We start from the raw sequence: 20,340 nt of genomic DNA on the forward strand, positions 1-20,340 counted from the left end.
ATGTCTTTGTTTGCTAATCAAGAACACTTTAAAATCTATGCCAATCAATTTTTGAAAACTAATTTATGCCTTGTGAAAGTATTTGGAGTCCGACAACTGGTAGTGGTAGAGGATAAAACTACCAGAGGAACATTGTAGAGTTTGGATCTGGAAACACAATTTGGGACACAAACATCAGGGCTGACCACAAGTTTGTGAATGGTTATGCAGATTTAATCCGATCCCACAGCAACAGTAAAGTAGTATAAAAAAAAAAAGAAGCCAAACCATTAAGTGGTGAGTTGGGGTGGCAAATTGCATTTTTTGATAGAGGGGTCCTTAAGAGTGAAATGGTTGAAGACGCTGCAGAGAAATAGGACCTGGGGGGAGGGGGGGGTGGAGGGGGTTGGGTGAGGAATAAGGGATAAACAAATGGAGCCATAGTGAAAGAACCAAGCTTGGCTCTCAAAAGCTGGGTGAAATGAAGCAACCGCAGAACATAGTATTCTATAATGCTTGCAATTTGGACACTAGCAATAGTCTCCATGTGGCATTATCTCCCAAATGGTCCGTAATGCATATCAATTTGCGCCCAAAAAAAAATAAATGAAATATATTTATAATGCGCCTACACACAAATGTTTCAAGGTGAAACGAGGCAAGGGAGGTGAAACAGAGGGAAGACAGACAATGATCTTACTAGGCCAGGTGATATTGAAAGTGCGCAGGGGAAAGGATAAAAGTGCTGGGGGCAGGGGAGAGGGGTAGGTGCAATACACACGATCAACAGTAGAAATAGAATAAATAGAAAGCCATAGGTGAAGGGTGTGGCCAGCTGGAGGCAAGCGCAAGGGTAAGTGCAGACATCAGGTGTCAAGTGCAGGTAGTGGACTGTAGGGATACAGAAACAGTCCATAAGTGCGGGGGTTGCCAGGGTGGCAGTGCAGGTGTGCAAATAGCGGCGGAGGGTACCTGGGCTCGAGATCCGAGGGTGGCCAGGCGACCAGTGTAGATTCAGTTTCATTCAGGAGTTTAGCAGGGGAGAGGAGAAAAAGCAGAAGCAAAGAGGAAGGTTTCGAGGTATTCCGGAACAAGCGATGGTTCTCCTCAAGTTTCAGGGGGGCAGGGAGACCCCGGCCGAATACAGATCTACCACCAACTCGTTGCTTCGAGGAGCGACCGACCATGAGGGAGTTGGAGGCGGAAGAGCGAAGAGCTTGAGAAGGAAGATATTTAGGAAGAGAGTTGAAGGTATTGACGCCCCAGGCCCCAGTAGGCCTTGTCGACAATCCACAGGGTCTTGAACTTAATCCTTGCAGCCAATGCAGCCAATGCAGAGATTTCAGTCCTGGAGCGATACGATCACTAGGCTTGAGGCCAAGGACAAGTCTTGCAGTCCTGTTCTGGATGAGTTGCAGAGGGCGGAGAGTAAAAGCAGGCAGATTTAAAAAGCGGCTGTTACAGTAGTCCTGCCTAGAGAGAACCAGAGCTCTCGAGACGGTGAGCTTCTGGGGGAAGGAGAGGAAAGGAAGGAGGTGCAGCTGGTAGTGTGATTTCTTCGAGACGTCTGAGATGTGAGGAGAGAAGGAGAATGAGTCGAAGAGGACCACGAGGTTCTTTGCCTCACAGGTGGGAGCAGGAGGGCCAAGAGAGGCCGGCCAGAGAGCAACAGGAAAGGAGGGTGCAGGCGTGCCAATGAGGAGAATCTCAGTTTTACTGACATTAAAGCAGAGATCATTGGCGGCACACCACTCCTGGATAGCAGACAGTCAGAGATGAGAGATGGAGAAGTGGCAGAGGGGAGCCTGAAAATGAGTGGAGCGTCATCCGCATAGCACTGAAAGTTGGGGGCAGAGTGCCAGATATTGGTTGAACAGCCAGGGAGAGAGGTTAGACCCCCTGGGGAACACCACAGTAGAGAGCAAGATAGAGGAAAGGAAGGACCCAAGTTGGACCTGGGAGGGTCGGAGAGGAAAGAGGTCAGCCAAGCCAGGGCCTGATCGGTGATACCCAGGTTATCACAGAGACTGTTGGGCAGGATGGCATGGTTGACCGTGTCAAAGGCAGAAGAGAGCTCAAGTAAGATGAGGACACGGGGTGTTGGAATCAAGGTTGGGGAGCAGGTTTTCATGGATGTTCAGGCGAGCAGTTTCTGTGCTTCTGGCAGCTCTGAAGCCAGACTGATGGTCATGGAGACAACCCACAGATTCAGTGTGAAGATGAAGCTGGGAGATGGCCAACTTTTCCAGGAGTTTGCCCAGGAAAGAGTGATGGAGATTGGGCGATAGTTAGCTGGGCAGGATGAATCAGCAGAGGGTCTCTTAAGAAAAGGGGGGGACCCCAGTGGCGAAGGAGTGGTTGCAGAAGTCAGCCCGAGCAGGGGCCAGGGTGTCAATGTGGTCCTTGAAGGAACAGCGGTGGACTTGTTTTGACAAGACTTTCATAGATCAGACTTGTCTAGAAACTTCGTCTGGGGAGAACAGGGGAAAGGAAGAGAAGCATGGAGGAGAGGTGGCCGATGAAGGGCTGGAGGAAGAGTAGGGAGTTGAGGGGGCAGGGTAAGAGGAAGAGAGCGAGGACAGGATGTCCTGGGATGAGAGGAAGAGCACGAGGACAGGATGTCCTGGGTTTGAGATAAAATGAGAAGCCAGGGCCGTGCAGAGGGCCTGGGAGGGGGCAGGAGAGAGAGACTGCAGCAGGATTGGCCAGTTTCTTGTAGATTTAAAAGAGACTTATTAGATGCGCAGAGACGCAGGCATGGATGTGGGCTCTATTCTTGGTGCAGACAGAGCCGATATTGCCTTTGGAGCAGGCAGCAGGACAGTTTGTCAAAGAATCTCCTTCCAACCTTGGCAGGGCAGTAACATTTTGGGAGACACATTTAACCAGCTCAACAGGAAATGGTCTAATGGCATTGGGGAACTTGTAAACTAGTACTGTATAGATGTGCTTCTGTTCCCAAGGGATTTCACGCACCAGTCTGTGCCTGATATAATTAAAATATCCACACCATGTCCATTACTGAAAACAGATTGCACACAATGGCACTGTGAATAACCACGGGCTCTGATGCTGAGACAGAGGGCTTGACTTGAGATGGTTTTTAGAATCAACCATGTGGGCAGATTGAGAGGCCACCCTTTTCTGTTGAACAGGAAAAGACAGTCTAGCCAAGCTCTGGGAAGGTAGGTGACTGGGCAGTAAGGCCTAGACTCAGCAGAGCGTGGGGGTGGCGAGAGGTTCAAAAGAGACCCACAGACCACTATAATCAGACAGTAAGTAAACAAAACCAGTTAGTTGTTGGGCCTTGAAACCAACTCTTTGCAACAAAATTAAAAAAGTATAAATGACTAAATACACACTATGAACATGTATACATTCAACATTGGGTTCTCTTACTGAAGAGAATCAAAATGTTACTTTTTAGATGGATAAGATTCAAATAAAAACACTAGCAATCTGTAATGCAGTCAGTGAAGAAAGCAATTAAAGTAATGCAAGACCAGTTAAAGAGGTAAAGATAAGGAAAACGGTTGACACATTACACTGGCTACAGGAGAATACCTCTTATCCTAGATTCAAGCTGGAATCGCCCCATCCAAGCCAGCCAATGGTAAGGCTCTGCAGCATTCAAACTGGCAGGGATTATTCAATCATGAACACTCTTCAGCCACCACACCTGCCCAGCAATAGACACTTTGACCAGGATGGGGACTGGTACCACAAACATCCTGCTGCTTTGTCCTTGAAAGCCAAGCCTTTGCACAGAAAAGGGGTGATCTTTTATGGCATATCTGGCAGTGGGAGGGCAGGAAGAAGGCCCAAGGACAAGATGGCCAAAGGACAGCCAAAACCACACAGCAGTTTTAGTGTGTATGTTACTCTAAATGGCCTTATGCAATGAAATGCAAAAGTGCATGAGAAAAATAAAAATATAACCTGCCACCACCCAGTCCTGGACTCGTCATGAAAGTAACAAATGTTAGTTAAATCAAAATTTTAAAAAGTGATACAAAGTACCCCTAGCGCTCTTCACTGCAAGGTATAATGTGCAGTTTAAACAAGGAATTTTGTAGTGGGGGGACACAGTCTCCCTGACGGATAAGCATACGTACCGATCAGTGCCCCCAAAAGAGATTAGCTAAGTAACGAAAACTAAAGAAAGGTTTTACTCCAATTTTTAAAAAAAGTCAGGTCAAAGACAAAAGCAAATTGTTGGAGGGTTCCAAAGAGGTCCATGGAGGGAAAGCAGTAAAAAGAAATTTGGGCTCCTTTCACATGATGCAGTTGTGATGGTTGGACACAAACCGGCCATTATAGAGATTTTGGATGAAAGTAAGCTTTGCGATAAAGTTGATGCTAGTGAAAAAGGTGGCCAAACTAACAGGCATTGGAATGCTAAGCAGCGCAAGAGTAGCTTCCCAAATAATGAAATGGCAGGAGAGAAGACATGCAACCAAGAATATTATATGTTCAAGAACAGGGGATGCACAGAGAAAAATGTCTACCATTTGAATACATAGGAAGGCAGCAGAGCAGGATAATGAAAGCAAAGCCCCTCAGTTACAAGGCACAGGGTGTGCAGAGGCAGTTGTCTATACTAACAAGACTCTGTTAATACTAGACAGAACAGTGAGAACTAGAGCATTTAAATTCTTAACAGGGTGGGTTTAATGAAGGATGGGCGGAGAATGGGAGAGGGCGAGACGGGGGTGCTTGAGAAATTGCACGAGTTTTCATTAATCACATGAAAGCAAAAATTGAGTCTTTAAAAAAGTTTCATGGCTAATGCAATGTGTCAGATTGAAAAGAGAGAAAGTCAGCTCCAGACGAGGCATGCATTTGCCCAAAGTGTTTGGGCATTCGAATAAAATTGCTAAGAGTAGAAATGGCAATAAACAAATTGAGAAGACTAGAGAATAGTCAACTCTCTGGACACCCACGGACTAAAGGGATCAAGAAAGGCAATACAGCACAGATCGGCTACACACCCATAAACGTTATAAAGACCAAGGAAAAAAAATTAAAAAATGTAAAAAACAATACCAAGGCAAAAAGTTTGGGTTGCTCGCCCTGCCACCCCACGACCAGTAAAATAAGTAATTCAGAGTTCTAAATTTACATAACTTTTAGAACAAAACAACTCCAATATGTGCAGCAGGCAACACATCACACAATTACAATATCTTGAGCACAATCTGAATGTAACATTTTACACAACCATGAATGGTGGACCTACCCTGTCAAGATCTGGATGTACAAGAGCCACATAGTCATTGCATGCTATTACGTTCCCCAAAGCAGACAGTCTTTCGTCCACTCTCTGAATTTTGACAGAATCAGGCAAACTATTTCTCATGTGTTGAAGTTCTTGATCTGTTGTATTATTCGGAACCAATAATCCATGACGATTTCCTAATTTAAATACATGAAAAAAACATGTTTTAAATTTCATTACATTCGAACTAGCTCTTGATTTAAATTTAAAAAAAAGAAAACTTGTTTCTTGCGAAATAACCCTTTATGAAAGATCAATTTTCTTAGGGCTTTCCAACCCAACTGATATCCATGCTGGAATTGAATACTAAATGTGCCTGCTTAATAAGGGCACAAACGATGCAGCAAGACTACGTTGGGGGGTCTCCAACCTTGAAAGCCCAGTTGTACAATACTATGAAAAAAAAACATGCATTTCCTTTAACAACTGAAATATTTCAAGTCTCTCGTTTTCCTTCCAGGCAAAACCATCTCCGATGTTTAAACATTTCAATCAACAATGGTTGGGGAGATCGATGTTGAGTGCAAACCAGCCATCTCCTTTATCATTACCTAAAATGGCGACAAAGCTCAAAACTGGCCACATGGTGGACAACTAATGAACAGCCATTACAGTTTTTCCTTACTAGGATAGCAAATGCAATTCTGTGGTGCGACAGGTTCAGGGACCCGGCCATATCGAGACGGGTGTGGGATCCCTCACAACCTGTAAAAGGAAGCCCACCAAGCAATTTGACAGAGCCAGTGCTGCCCTAGAGGCGGGATGATAGAGCTGAGGGGGCCCCAATCTCGGTTCTCGGCTTACATGTATCTGGTTGCAAGAAGGTACACCACAGCGTTCGAAATTGGAGCTGGGAGCCATTTAGCTCCTGCGTCTAGACTGACACTGGTTCGCTTGAAACCAGTTCTTACCAGGAGCTACTTTTGGCTCCCTAGTCCCACTGGTGCCTTACAAATCTGAATATGTCCCATCAACTTTTGATTATTTTAGAATGTTCTTAAAGAAAATTTAGGACACATTTAAACAATGGATCATACATAAAGGGTAACATGTAAAAGTTTGCATTTTGTGGAAGTCAGATTTGCGCTGTATACAGTGATGCAGACACCTAGAAGCTGGTTTTAGCTTCTGCTCATCGGATCTCAATTTCGGACCCTGTACCACCTTTCATCAGCCCATACAAACTATCTGGGTATTGTGACTGAACAGCAAGGCTTCGAATTAGGAGGGAGTGAGATAGTGGAAGGGTTCAGTTAAGCACACAGAGCACTCTTTACAAGTTAGGTAGAAAGTGTAAACATACAATTATTTGTTTAGGGCTCAGGCAACGCTCAATGAAAAACCATAGGTAAGTAACACTAAACCATTCACTATTAATATACACACATTCACCTTGAAGTGCACTATCATTTCACTTCTAAATACAGTTACAATCGCTTTTCAATACACTAAGTGTAGCAAAACAAGTGAATAAAGAACAAGAACCAGGCAAGTAATCAATACTTCAAGAACTAATAGGTTTATAAAAGAAGTTACCAAACACCATAAAAAAAACCCCTAGAGTTAAGGTTCTAACCTTAGGAACGTCTTCCCCAACTAGAAGTTAAGAGCCCTAGTGCCCTTGGAGAATGGGTCTGCAACATGTAGTTGTACAAATGTTTTGGCCTACAATTCCCACAAGCCAATGCCAGCATATACAATAGTGCAGGATCATGAGAGTCATAGCACAAAATGGCAAGCAGCTGTTTGGAGACTCCCGGCCTTAGAGTACCAGGCCCCCAAAAAAAAGCCATTTCAGATGGCTATGAGTCTCTTTAGGGAATGTGGCCAAGTGTTGGTTTGAGCCACCAATGTTGGAGCCGCCCTTTGCCTTGGGGCCCTTCAGGTCTGGTTGGAGGGGGGATCGAGAGCACCAGCAAGGGGCCAGGGGAGAGGGGGAGCCGCGCGCACCACGCGTTTTGTAGGCACACTATTTTAAACTACAAAATGCCCAGGCTCTGAGCTGGGGTATGGGGGCACTCACCTTGCCTGGGAGGGAGGATGAAGTCAATATGGCCAAAGTAGTAAGAGAAAATCTCATAGCACAGCCATTTTAGGTCACTAGCCACGTTTAGTAGCCATACGCAAAGGTGCACAATAAAAACGCAAAAAAATAAAAACTGCCACTAGCTTGTCTTCAGGTACAAAGTAACCAAAATCACAAGGATAAAAAGCAAGGGGGATTCAAAAGTATCCCCAACTCACTGTAAGGTGCTCTGTGCAATACAAGAATTCAACAGTCAAACAGTTCCCAGAACTGATAGTCGGAAGGACTGTGCCCCATAACAATGACCAAAAGGCAAAAGAAATGAAGATTAAAGTTTCAAAAACAAAGCAAAAAGATTGGGAAATCCATAGTAACTATAGAGGGAACATTGCAAAAAGAGAAATATTTCCTAACAGTCTTTGTAATGTATTTGGTTATTTTTATAGCGCTCTTTCCCTACTTGTGTGGCCTCAAAGCGTTTTTTCTGGTTGGAACGCCCTCGGTGACTGTAGTCAATGTGATGGGAAATTCTAAGGAGTTTAGGTTAAGAGAGGCATGTGTGCATGTTGCAAGGCTCGACTAAGCAGCCCAAAGAGAGGTCAGTGTTAGGGAGCATTCTCATAAATGTGCCAATTCCCATCACCTTAGAGACCCCCAGCAAATGTGCTGGATTTTGAGGACTTGTTTTTTACCTGGAAAGTGTGTCACCCTTTCTCCCCCCCCTCCCCCAACTCATGTATTTTGATGTGTTTTTTGATTATGGAGTTTTAGAGAACTCCATAGGCATCTTTTCATGTGCGTTACACAGCACCCTCAGTGCAGCGACACAGGGATGTCTTATAGACTTCCCAAAGGTTTAAATACCTTCTCTGGGATAAACTACTGTTTCCCAGAGAATGTAAAGTGAAATGGACTTTAGTCTTTTCAAATTCCTAGACCCAGCACACACCATCTTACAAAGGAGTGCTGGAGGGGTTATCCCCTGTGTCCAAACACTCATGCAGCAGTCAAATGCTACCCTTTCCTATTCAAAAAGCTGGTGGCAGTGGTTTTACAATGAACTACCATGGTTTTTCCCGAACGCGAACAGCGGTAGCTAAAAATCACGGGAGCCATGTTTTTCAAGATGGCGCCGTAAGCCCCTTTGTTTAAACGGGTCCGGTCTTTTTCACCATTTCTTTTTGGAAAGGTCCTTTAGTGTTTGTCTCTGCGCACCAAACCAGGTTTGGTCTCTTTGTTAACGTGCCTTTGGCAGGCTTCAGGTCTGAAGACCGCCTGGCGTCCGAGTGTCCGGGGTGGGCTGGAAGCGAGGGAGGTGCCCAAAACTCCCTGTGCTTAGTCTCCCAGGAGACCCAAATGCACTCTGGTGTGATTGGCTGGCTGGCTGTCTGGCAAGGACAGCCACCCTGCTGGGTGAGTGGCAGCTAGGCTGGAATGAATGGGAGAAAACGGTTAAAGGCGAGTCTCTTGGACTGAAAAGGAGAGTTGACCACTGGAACAAAAGAACCGAAGAAGAGCTGCAAGAGGACTGCTGCTGAAGCCCCTTCAAGTACGACTTTTTCCTTTGAGTTGGTGGGACTAATCAACTAGTAAGCCACTTGGATACCATTCTCAAGGCTGGTTAGGATTAATCAGGGAGAGGGACAACAGCTTGTGTGCTTGAATCTACAGCTACTGGAACTGAAGGGACTCCATTTTGTTTGCTTTTTCAACGATCCCGTGCAATGCAGGAGTCCTCCCTCTTGTCCCCACGATTTAGTCTCAGGAACAGCGAGATCTGCAGGAACCAACGTCTTCAGCTGCATTTTGTTCTTCATACCAAAGTACTGTGCCAACCAGATTGAGAGAACGCCGCTCTCGGGGTGAAAGTTTGTGAAACTTTCCCAAACTTGCAGGCCTAATCAGCTTGTGACCAGACATATGATTCGTTTTCACCTAAACTACTTCTGAGAACTAACACTAGCCCATTGACTTTGGCCTGGCCTATTGACTTGAACTCTTCTGGTGAGCTGAAAATATTTGCACTGTCTAAGAAGTATATGGGATCTATTCTACTTACCTTGTCCCTTTTGCTCACTTCTAAGTAATTGAACTGCCATTTGGCTCCTATTTCAGGGGAGCTCAAACCGCCTCAAAATCTTGGAGTTTTGTATTGAAGTGTATTGTGATATAATATTAAGTTGTCTCCTTCTAGTGAAATGTTTTCTAAATGATAGTGTAATAAATTAATAAGGGTTTTACCAAGAAACCTGGAGTATAAGTGTCTACTTGAACCACTGTGATTGAAAGTCCTGTGTGTAATTACTTGGACTGCTCGCATTCACTCTTGAGATAAGCCTGGCTGCTCAGCTCGCAACCAAAGGCTGTGTGGTACAGACTTATACCAAAGGTTGGTTTGGCTAACACCTGTAGTCCTAATTGTGTGCAGTGGTCCCAGAGGGTACTGCATGCAATTCTTCCTAACAGTCAGGCACGTAGTTGGGGGCTCTTGAAGGTTTGCGATAGATTGCTATTGTTGAGCGAGTCCATGTGTGGCCAGCTATACAGAGTTCCTTTCGGATGGCAGTTGCTGTATGCTCGTGGCAGAGGTGTTGAGGTAAGTCAGGTCTTTTGAGGTAGGTCAGGTGTTTGTATGGACGGCTATATGTAATGCTAGACCGGATGAACCTAGCCATAGCAGCATTCTATCATGCATGGATGCTTGGCTGTGCCTGCAGCCTGTTTTCACACTGGTGGTGTGAGATATACGTTCCGTGAGCTTCAAAGTTGTTCGGCTGGGGGCGATCTTTGTCCAGTGCAGCAGAGAAAACCAGCCTAGATATGAGAGCCCTATACCATTGAGGCCTAGGTTTCACAGTGTAGTAGGTCTAACCATATAATAGACAAAGATGAGGCTACACGCGCATTTTAGAGTCCTGTATAGTGTGAGGAGGCCTAGGTTTCACAATACCGTAGGTTTCACGATATAGTATACAAAGAATGAGGCTACTGCCAGATCCAAGACTCCTGCACAGTGGGAGGGAGGCCTGGGTTTCTCAACGCAGTAGGTTGCACCATATATTAAACAAAGACCGAGGCTACCTCTAGATTTGAGAATACTGTATGGTGGGAGAGAGGCCCAGATCTCAACGCAGTAGTTTCCGTCTTATAAACAATGGGTGAAGGCTATATCTTGATTAGAGATGCCTTATAGTGGGAGAGAGGCCTATGTTTCAGTGCAGTAGGTATCACCATGTAATAGAAAAACGATGGGGGCTAGACCCAAATTAGACAATTCAGCATAGTGGGGTTGAAGGACCAGGTTTCACAATGCAGTAGGCTACATCATATAATAAACAGATGGAGGCCACATCCAGATTCCAGAACCATGCATAGTGGGTCAGAGGCCTAGGCATCACAATGCAGTAGGCCTCAGCATCTAATACAGATTGTTTCCAAAATATAGCAGACAGATTGTTTGTTACATCTAGATTGAAAGTACATTTGTAGTGGGAGATTGCTAATATGGAGCATTCCCTAAGCAAGTGGTGCAGGTTAACATTAGCAGCGATTCCTTAGTGATGGGCGTGTGCTACCCCGGGCTGCTCATCTCATTGTTTGTGGTTACTAATGTGGACGGATCTGGTTGGCTGGGGTTTGGGGGGGGGGGGGGGGCTGGGGGGCCTTCAGAGAGTTGCGGGTGTGCCACAGCGAAAGCTGCTGGCTAACCTGAAGTGCTTGTCGGGTGGGAGTGTTGTGCAGTTGATGGTGCGACAGGTGAAACCTTTGCCGGCGCCTGTGTTGCGATTGATGCAGGGGAGTTATTAGTGGTGTATTCTTGGGGTGAAATGCTGTGCGAGATCGGAGGTTCCTGGAAGGTTGGTAGAGGACTGAGGAATTCCGGGCTGGTTTTGTGGACTGCGCGGTGGGTGATGCACATGGCTTTAGAGATGGTGCGTCAAGCAATAGGGAGCCAGTAGAGGACTCATGGTAGGGCTGATGTGTTCTCTGGTGGGTAGGTTAATGAGCAGGCGTGCTGCTGCATTTTGGATTCTTTGGAGTTTCCCTAGTTGAGATGCTGGGGCTCCTAGATTGAGGCAGTTTACGTAGTCTAGGCGGGACAGGATGGAGTTGATGGCTGAGAAATGGTGTGGATAGGCGAGATAGGGGAAAATCCGCCTGAGGATCTGTAGTTGGTAGAAGGAGGTTTTGGATACACTGGTGGGGTGTTGGGTGAGGGATAAATCCGAGTCCAACTCGCATCCAAGGTTTTTTACCAAACAAGAGGGTGCCAGTGTTTGGCCTAGTGGCTTGGGCCAAGGGATTTGTTGGGGGAGGGTGGCTGTTTTCCCGCAGACTAGGATTTCGGTTTTCCCAGGGTTAAGGATGAGGTGGTTGGTTGCCATCTAGTGGTCAGTGTCCGAGAGGCACGATGACTGGTCCGGCTGCCAGAGCCTTTGGAATTTGGGATTTTGAGGATGATCTGGGTATCATCGGCGTAGTTTAGCAGGTAAGGTTGTACGAGTGGATGGTTGCGGGAATGGGTTGCATGTAGAAGTTGGAGATTAGGGGTGATGTGGATGCTCCTTGGGGGACACCTTTACATACTGGATGTGAACTGGTCGAAATGTGTGATTTGCGAACGATTAGAGAAAGGATGAGATCCAAGAAAGGGCTGTGCTTTTGATTCCTAGCGTTTGTAGTCCGACTAGTAGAATAGAGTGATCGATCGAAAGCAGCAGAGAAATTGAGCAGGATGAGAACCGTGCAGCCGTCTGCGTCGGCTGTTTAGGTCATCCCAGATACAGACTAGGGAAGATTCTGCTCCCTTAGTGGTCTGAAGCCTGGGTCTAGGAGGTTGATGGTTTCAGCAAATTGGCCAAGCTGTTTGTAAGCCGCGCAGTCCATCAGTTTGTCGATGAAAGGCGTATTGGAGATGGGCAGTAGTTTGAGGCGGAGTGGGTCGAGAATCGTTTTGAGAATGGTTTGATGTAGGATGCTTTTAGGGCTTTCGGAAAAGATCCTTATGTGAGTAAGGATTGTGTGTGCGAAATTACCTGCAGAGGTGAAGGTTAGTATTTTTTTTTTGCATTGAGGGTGGGCATGGGTCTTCAGGGGAGCCCGACGGGCGGCTGACTGCTATAGGCAAGAGGAATTCTTGGTGTGCGATAGGAGAGCGCAAGTCAAAAATTGTGTCTCTGGGTGGTTTTGGGCAAGTGGGAGGTGGAGGTAAGAGTTTTAGTTTAGCGATGATGGCAGTGTCTTTCATTGGCGGCATTGTAGAAGTGGAGCAAGAGGGTGACGCATAAGGCTTGGTAGCTTGGAGTGGGCAAGCGCAAGCGCGAACATAAGGGATTCTGCTATGATTTTATATAGTTCCTTACTCAGGTTGCAAGCATTTTGGATTCGGGTCCCATAGAACGATTTCTTGCTTTTTTAATTTTCATTTCCGATCTGTACATTCTGGTGGTTCTTGCTAGGGCGGTTTTGTTCTGGGCCGACAGGTCTGCTCACCGGCCCGTTCTCGCTGGTGCTTGAGAGTTTTTAGAGGTTTGAGATTGGGGGTGAACCACCTCAGCATTGGTCCAGATCTCTGCGAGGTAAGTTATGACGGTGTGAGGGGCGTGAGGGCATTTGTAAGCCAGAGCTTGAAGGATTTTATTGCTGGGGGGGTCCTTCCGTGAGGAAAAGTGAGTTGCAGAGTGAGAATTCAAGATCTGGGGCGATTTCCACTTTGTCCCATAGTGGGAAAGTGGAATGGGTTGGTGGTGGTTGAGTGGGGCAATGACCGCTGATGGCACTTTTCAGAGGTATGGAGAAACACAATGCTGAGTGATCGGTCCATGACAGGGGGCGCGGGGTCAGGGTATATGTTTGCGGTGCTGAATATTGCATCAAGGGTGTGATCTCTCGTGTGGGTGGGAGTGGAGGTGTGGTGTTTCAGGTTGAGTGGTTCTAGATTGTAAGTGACCTGGTCAGAGTTAGATGGGGAGTCAACCCATATGTTGAATCCTAGGATGGTGAGGGTTGGGTGTAGGATGAGGTTGGCGGCCAGTGCTTCACTAAATGTGCCCGCAAAGTTTTTGTTATAGCCGGGGGGGGGGCTGTAGATGAGTAGGAAGCTAAGCTATGTGAGGTGGAGGGTGCGAGTTGGAGTTTTACCAGGAGGGAATTGTAGTCTGTGGTGCTGGTGGCGGTGTCCTTAAGTAGCTTGAATTGGTATTTGTGTAATATTGCAAGGCCCCCTCCCCTTCGTGATCAGCTCGGCACAGTGTGAATGTAATGGGGGGAGGGGGGGTCCTGTGCGCAATGGGTTCGTAGCCATTTAAGAACCAGGTCTGTAATTAACAGGATGTCTGGGTTTTCTTCCGTGATGAGATTGTAGATGTGGAGTTTTGGAAACGGACCTTGCGTTGATGAGGGTGCAGGATATTTGAAGGGATGCCCTTGTGGGTAGAGGGTGGGTAGAGTTGGGGGGGGTCTGACGTGGGGACTGGCAGTGGGAGGTGGAGTGTAGAGATTAGAGAACAATTGGGGGTCAGAGGGCGGAGGTGAAAAGAACTAGGAATGGGTTGGGTATGGGTGGTGAGGTTTCGTTCCTGTACTGCGGTGGTTGCGAACTGTATCAGAGGATGGGCGATGCTAGGTGGTGGGGGGGCATTCGGTGCCTGTGGACTCTCCCTTTCCTTGCATTATGAGCGGTCATGGGTGTGTATGAGAGTGGGTGGTTCTCGGGTGATTGGGGTATTGGCTAGAGCTTGTCTTGCTGAGCAAAGGGTGATAAAGTGAGAGTAATGTGTGGTTGATTGGCGACAGTGTGAGCGGGAGGTGTCAGGGGGGTGGTTGCTGGGGCAGTTGGGGTGTGAAGGGCATATTAGGCGACTCGCTGCATTCTCTAGTGTTCCGTGGGACTACGTTCTCTAATCAGTCTCTCCATCTTGCCGCTCTTAGTTGCGTAGAGCGGGATCTACAGGTGGGAGAGAGTGAAGGGTTGTTAGGGAGAATTCATGTGCTAATTCCTCTCTACCTTAGAGACCCCCCCCGCCCTTTTTCTGGACCATGGTACTTCATTTTTACCTGGAGAGAGCGAGACCGTTTTTCCCCCCACTCATGTATTTTTCTGTGATTTGAACTTTTTTTGGTTGTGGATTCTGAAACTCTATAGGCATCTTTTTACATTGTACGACACAGCACCTTCAGTGCAGTGGCACAGGGAAGTCTTTCAGCTTTCCCAAGGTTTAAATATCTTACTCTTGGATAACTACTGTTTCGAAGAGCACTAAAGTGAAATTGACTTTACTTACATTTGTAACTTTCCAGACCCAGCACACACTATCTTACAATAGGGTGCTGGAGAGGTTACTTGGTATCTCCTTTGACTAGCTTCTCATGTAACCTTTCCTCGATGAATGGCTGATGGCAGTGGTTTACTTTTAACTACAGTGGTGTGTCTTTAACGCGTGCTGCGTTCGTAGCTGCAGTAAAGCACCCAAGGGTGCCATTTTTGTCAAAATGGACCTAGTCGTCTTTTTTTCACCATTTCTGCATGAAAAGTTACTTCGAGATTTACTCTGCGCACCAAACCAGGTTTGGTCCCTTTCTTCATTTTGTGTTTGGCGGCATTTACGAGTGAAGCCCGTCTCTGGCTCCAGGGGGTCTGGTTTGGGCAGGAAGTGAGGGAGGGGCCGGAAACCCCCTGTGCTTAGTCTCCTAGGAGACAGGAATGCACTCTTAGATGATTGGACGACTGGCTGTCCACTACACTGTTCCCTAACATTGTCGCTTTGTTTTGACAGGGATGGCTGCGATCTCAGAGTTGCCGCGCCGATGGAGAAGACCACGGTGAGTTATTGATGCAGAGCGCTGCGCTGTTTATTGGTGTTAATTGCTAACCTGTGTTCTCTTCACTCCAACCTGTACAAAGAAGGGATGTCCCGGAGTGATGTCCCGGAGTGATGTCCCGGAGTGATGTCCCGGAGTGATGCATGCCCAGGTAAGTGCTTTGTTAATGCTGACCTTGTTCCTTCTCCCTTGCAGGTTGCGGTGAAACCTGGAGATAGGCTAGGTAAGAGAAGCGCAGGGTGCTGCCAAGACTCGCTGCTTGCCCAGGTAAGAATTGTTATTAATGCTGTCCTCGTTTCTTTACCTTTGCAGGATGTGTCGAACTCTGGAGATGGGCGAGGTAAGCGAAGCGAAGGATGGATTCAAGACCGGTTACTTCACAGGTAAGTGTTCTTGCTCGCTAATGCTGTTCTTGTTCTTCCAGGTTATTAATGGAATCCAGATCTAGGGCTTCAGGATCGGGCCGCCAGAGAAGCAGATTAGCAGGAGCTGGACACGGTGAGCGTTACGCTGCAGGAGTGCAGAAAAACACAAAGCGTGTTCTGCTGTTTGGGTGTGGTTTAAATAGCGCAGGCCAAGTATTCCAGGCCAAGTCACACCCAAAACACTAGACCGCATGGCTTGGTTCTGAAGAACTGAGCCGTGTAATAGGCCTTCATGTTGGATTAAGGTCCAAAACTGGTATTGCTTTAGTCCAGATAATGAGCCTGGAGCCAAAGGTGCCAGGACTGACTCCATGTGTGTTTCTGATGGACTTTTAGGGCCCTTGGGGCCAGTGTGAAGGGCTTTAGCCCCACTGCTGCCAGGGGGCTGTTATACCTGAGGGGGTCAGGGGCATGGATCGTGAGACTTCCCAGCTGGACGGACAAGAGCCAGGGAAGCATAGGTTGCACTGGGAAGATGGCCTCTTCAACAGTGAACCAACCGAGTCTATCGCAGGGGACTACAGAAAACTTGTAGTGCCTCTAGAGACAAGACACCAGTTCCTACAGTTAGCCCACGAGATTCCTTTGGCGATTCCTTTGGCTGGTCACTTGAGCTTCAAGAAGTCCAAGGAAATACTTGCTCTACATTTCTACTGGCCTAGGTTGGGGTCTGATGTAGATAAATTCTGTTGGAGCGGTCATACTTGTCAGACATCTAACAAGAGATGAGCCAATAATGTGGCACCTTTGGTGTCTCTCCCAGTGGTGGGAGCCCCTTTAGAGAGGGTAGGAATCAACATTGTTGGTCCCTTAGACCCTTCCAACCTCTTCAGCCAATCGATTTATATTGGTTGTAGTAGACCATGCTACTAGGTATCCTGAAGCCATACCCATGAGGACTGTTACAGCTCAGGCTGTTGCCCAGGCCCTACTTGGTATTTTTACCAGGGTAGGTTTTCCTAAGGAAGTCATCTCTGACAGGGGATCAAACTGTAGGTCCTACTACATGCAGGCCACGTGGAAAAACCGGAGTAATTTACAAGTTCTCAACTGCCTACCATCCACAGACAAATGGATTGGTAGAGAGGTTTAACCATACTATGAAGAGCACGATCGGTGCTTTAGAGGAACCCCTTAAAAGAAAGTGGGACCTTCTACTGCCATGCCTTCTATTTGCTTATAGACAAGTCTCATAGGAGAGAGTTGGATTTATTCCCTTTGTGCTGCTCTATGGTCATCCATCCAGTTAGAGGTCCATTGGCCCCAATTATAGAGGGGTTGGTGATTGCCCCTTCTCCCAAGCCAGTGAGAGCCACTGACTATGGGTTATGTCTCCGGAGGAGAATGACACATGACGACAGAAGCATCTGATAACTTAAAAGGTCAGGCTCTGGTGAAGCATTGGCATGACCAGAAGGCCAACATGGTTGAGTTTACTCAAGACCAGAAAGTTTCAGTACCTACAGGGCAGAGAGCCTTACAGGACAAATGGATAGGACCATTCAAGGTTGTGGTAAAACTTGGAGGTCAACTATCAGGTGGACTTAGGCAATCCTAAGGAGGCCCCCAGGGTCTTTCACACCAACCGTCTAAAAGCGTATGTCACCAGACCAGAAGTGGGAACTTTGCTTCTAGCATCAGCTCAAGAGGAGGAAGAGAGTGAACCTCTACCTGATCTCCTCAGGGGACAACCGTAGATGAGAAAATAGGAGTTAATCTCTCTTCTAATCTGACACCGGAACAACAGGAGGAGTGCAAGTTTCTGCCTTCCCGTTTTCACTATGACCAAGCTTGACCCCTTGGGGTCAGCATGATATTCTCACTGGTGATTGTTTACCTGTTAAAAGCAGAGGTTACAGGATGTCAGATATTGTAAGAACCCACATAAAGGAAGACGTCAACAAGATGCTTGATCTCAGGGTAATGCAACCCTCTACCAGTCCAAGGTGTAGTCCAGTTGTACTAGTACCAAAGGCAGTATCCAAGGAGTTGAGATTCTGTGTGGACTACAGAGCTCTAAATGCAGTCACTATGACTGATGCCCATCCTTTACCTGGGATAGATGATCTGGTGGACAAAATTGGTTCAGCCAAGTACCTCAGTACATTTGAGCCAACGTCAGTCTATTGGCAAATAGCCCTGACCAACCATGCCAAGGAGAAAACTGCATTTCCAACCCCAGCAGGCCTCTACCAGTTTAAGGTAATGCCTTTTGGACTAAAGAATGCACCGGCAACATTCCAAAGGATGGTTAATCAAGTTCTGAACGGGATGGAGGACTTCTGCATGGCATACTTGGATGACATAGCAGTGTTCAGCCCTACTTGGAAAGAACATGTTGACCACTTAGGATAGGTTTTGCAGGCTCTTGAGCAGGCCCATCTGACCATAAATGCAAGTAAATGTCAAATTGGACAGAGCAAAGTGGTCTACCTTGGACATGAGGTAGGAGGAGGTGAAATAAGGCCATTGCCTAGAAAAGTACAAGTTGTACAATAATGTGCCACCCCTACTGCTCAACCCCAAGTTAGAGCCTGCTTAGGTTTCACTGGTTATTATAGGAACTTCATTGAGGACTATGGGTCCTTGAATGTTGTCTCCTCACTGTTGGGCAGAATCATAAGCATTACCCTTTGGGAACACCACACATAATTAAGACTACAAATGCCAATACAAATTCACCTTTGGTACAAGCCTGTACTACAAAGTAAAGTAGTAGCGATGGCTGAGCAGCCAGACTTATCTCAAGAGTAAAGTGAGCAGTATCAATAGTTACACAAAAGACAGCAATTACTATGGTTCAAAAACACTGACTCAAGGTTTCTGAGTAAAAGAATATACATTTATTTACACATTCATTTGTAAAACAGTTCACTAAATAAAGCAGCAGAAAATCACAATCTTAATACACTACACAACACTATGAATTCTGGACTAGTTAAACTCAAAATGAAGTGAGCGCAAAATGGCACTCAAGCTATTTAAAAAGGGAGGGAAAGACCAGGTTAAAAAGAAAAAAATAAGCAACACCAATAAGTAGGTAGGCAGGCAAATCTAGAAAAGGCTTGATACAATGAGGATACAAATCAATAGGCCTCGGGCAATGTTAATGGTTCAGAATCTTTCCAGAGGATCAAACAGTTTAGAGTAGTTTGCGGTTAAGTCTTTGCCAAGAGTTCGAAACGAGGTTGGTCGAAAGAAAAGTTATTTAAAAGAGTAGAGAAGGACAAGCCCTCAGATTGGCGAAAGATTTCAAACACTTTCACCGTGGTCGGACGGAATGAACAACCGGGTTAGAACAGTACCTTAAATGAAGAAGGCTGTAGCTGAGGCAGACTTTCCTGGCAGATCCTGCAGGCTCACGGTTCCTGAAGCGACTGTCAGTCTGACACGAAGTAGGAAGACTGGAGGGTCCTGCACTGCCCAGGGAAGAATCCAGCAGAGGAGCAAAGCAACAAATAAAAAGGTGTGCTCCTTAAAACCCAAACAGGGTCCGGTCCTCCTAGCTATCCGGTTCACTGCAGCTGTGCACAGCAGATTCGACCAGGGGAGGGAGGGAGGGAGGCCTTGCTTGGAGTTTGGCAAACTGGTTGGTCCAAGGGAAGAAGATTCCTTGCAGATCCTCTGCATCGAAGTTTGGAGATTCGGACCCGCAGCAGGCTTTCACTGGGAGGTTCAGTCGTGGTAGTGGTCCTCTTTCAGCTTCTCTTCGGTTCTCTCGATCCAGTGGCGACTGCCTTCCAAGCTCCATAGACCTGCTTTTATGCAGCCCCCCCCCCCCTTTTATACAGCCTGGCTTTCAATCACACAGCAGTCACCACAGCCAATCATACCTAGTGCAACATAGGTCTCCAAGGAGACCCTGTGCAGGGTTCTCAAATCCCTCCCTCACATCCTGTCCCCCTCAGACATTCAGGCGCCTAAGGAGGGCTTCTGTGCAGAGACCTTTACAAAGAGAAATGGTGAATAAACCCAGCCAGAACCAAATAAAAGTTAATGGGGTCCAGTGGATTTAAGTTTGAGCTACTAACTTAGCCTAAAACAGTACCAAGGCTATTTACATAGACCGCGGTAGGAGAAATAGAGTAGATACCACTGCCACCAGCCAAATCTTAAAGAAAGAGGAATGAAAATGTTCCATGAGAGAGACAAAAAGTGATAACTATTAACCCTTTCCAGTACTCTATGCAAGATAGGTTGTACTGGGTCTGTGAATTTAAAAAGACTAATAAAGTCAACTTTACATGTTCTGGAAGACGTCAGTCCCAGAAAATGGAGTTTAAAGTGGGAAGTCCGAAAAAGACAACCCTATGTTATTGCACTGAAGGTGCTGTGTAACAGTAAAAAGATGATGCCTATGGAGTAGGTGAAGCTCCACAGTCTATGAACACAAAAATGTTAAACACGCACACACACACACACACCAAAGCACATTAAGAGTGGGGAAAAAGGCCCACACTCTTACCAGGTGAAAAAATAAAAAAAATCCAGCAAAGCTGCTAAGGGACTCAGTATGTAAGGGAAATTAGCCATTTTGGAGAATTCTTCCCAACACCCAGATTTCCTAAAAAGGTCAGATGGAATCTGGAGTGCAACAAGGCATTTGAAGGACTACAGCAAGCCCTTCGTCCAGCTCCAGTCTTAAGAGCTCCCGACTACAGCCAAACCTTCATTATGCAAACAGATGCTTCCAATACAGGTACAGGTGCAGTTCTGAGTCAGCTGGATGAGAAAGGTAGGGAGCACCCCATTTGCTTCATCAGCAGAAAGCTGAAGGAACCAGAATCAAGGTGGGAAACCATTGAAAGAGA

The 20,340-nt window shown here is 46.5% G+C and overlaps 1 protein-coding gene across 3 annotated transcripts in view; it reads right to left on the reverse strand.

The window, feature by feature from the left end:
• EIF6 (eukaryotic translation initiation factor 6) overlaps positions 1–20,340 on the reverse strand; it is a 191,471-nt gene that overhangs the window by 88,722 nt on the left and 82,409 nt on the right. For all 3 annotated transcript variants that reach the window (XM_069652215.1, XM_069652217.1, XM_069652216.1), the window contains exon 4: positions 5,219–5,394. In XM_069652215.1, coding sequence (XP_069508316.1) covers positions 5,219–5,394 — 176 coding nt within the window. The remainder of the gene's footprint in view (positions 1–5,218; positions 5,395–20,340) is intronic.

Source organism: Ambystoma mexicanum, chromosome 3p (assembly GCF_040938575.1).
Source record: "Ambystoma mexicanum isolate Mex_15411 chromosome 3p, UKY_AmexF1_1, whole genome shotgun sequence".
NCBI classification, from domain to species: Eukaryota; Metazoa; Chordata; class Amphibia; order Caudata; family Ambystomatidae; genus Ambystoma; species Ambystoma mexicanum.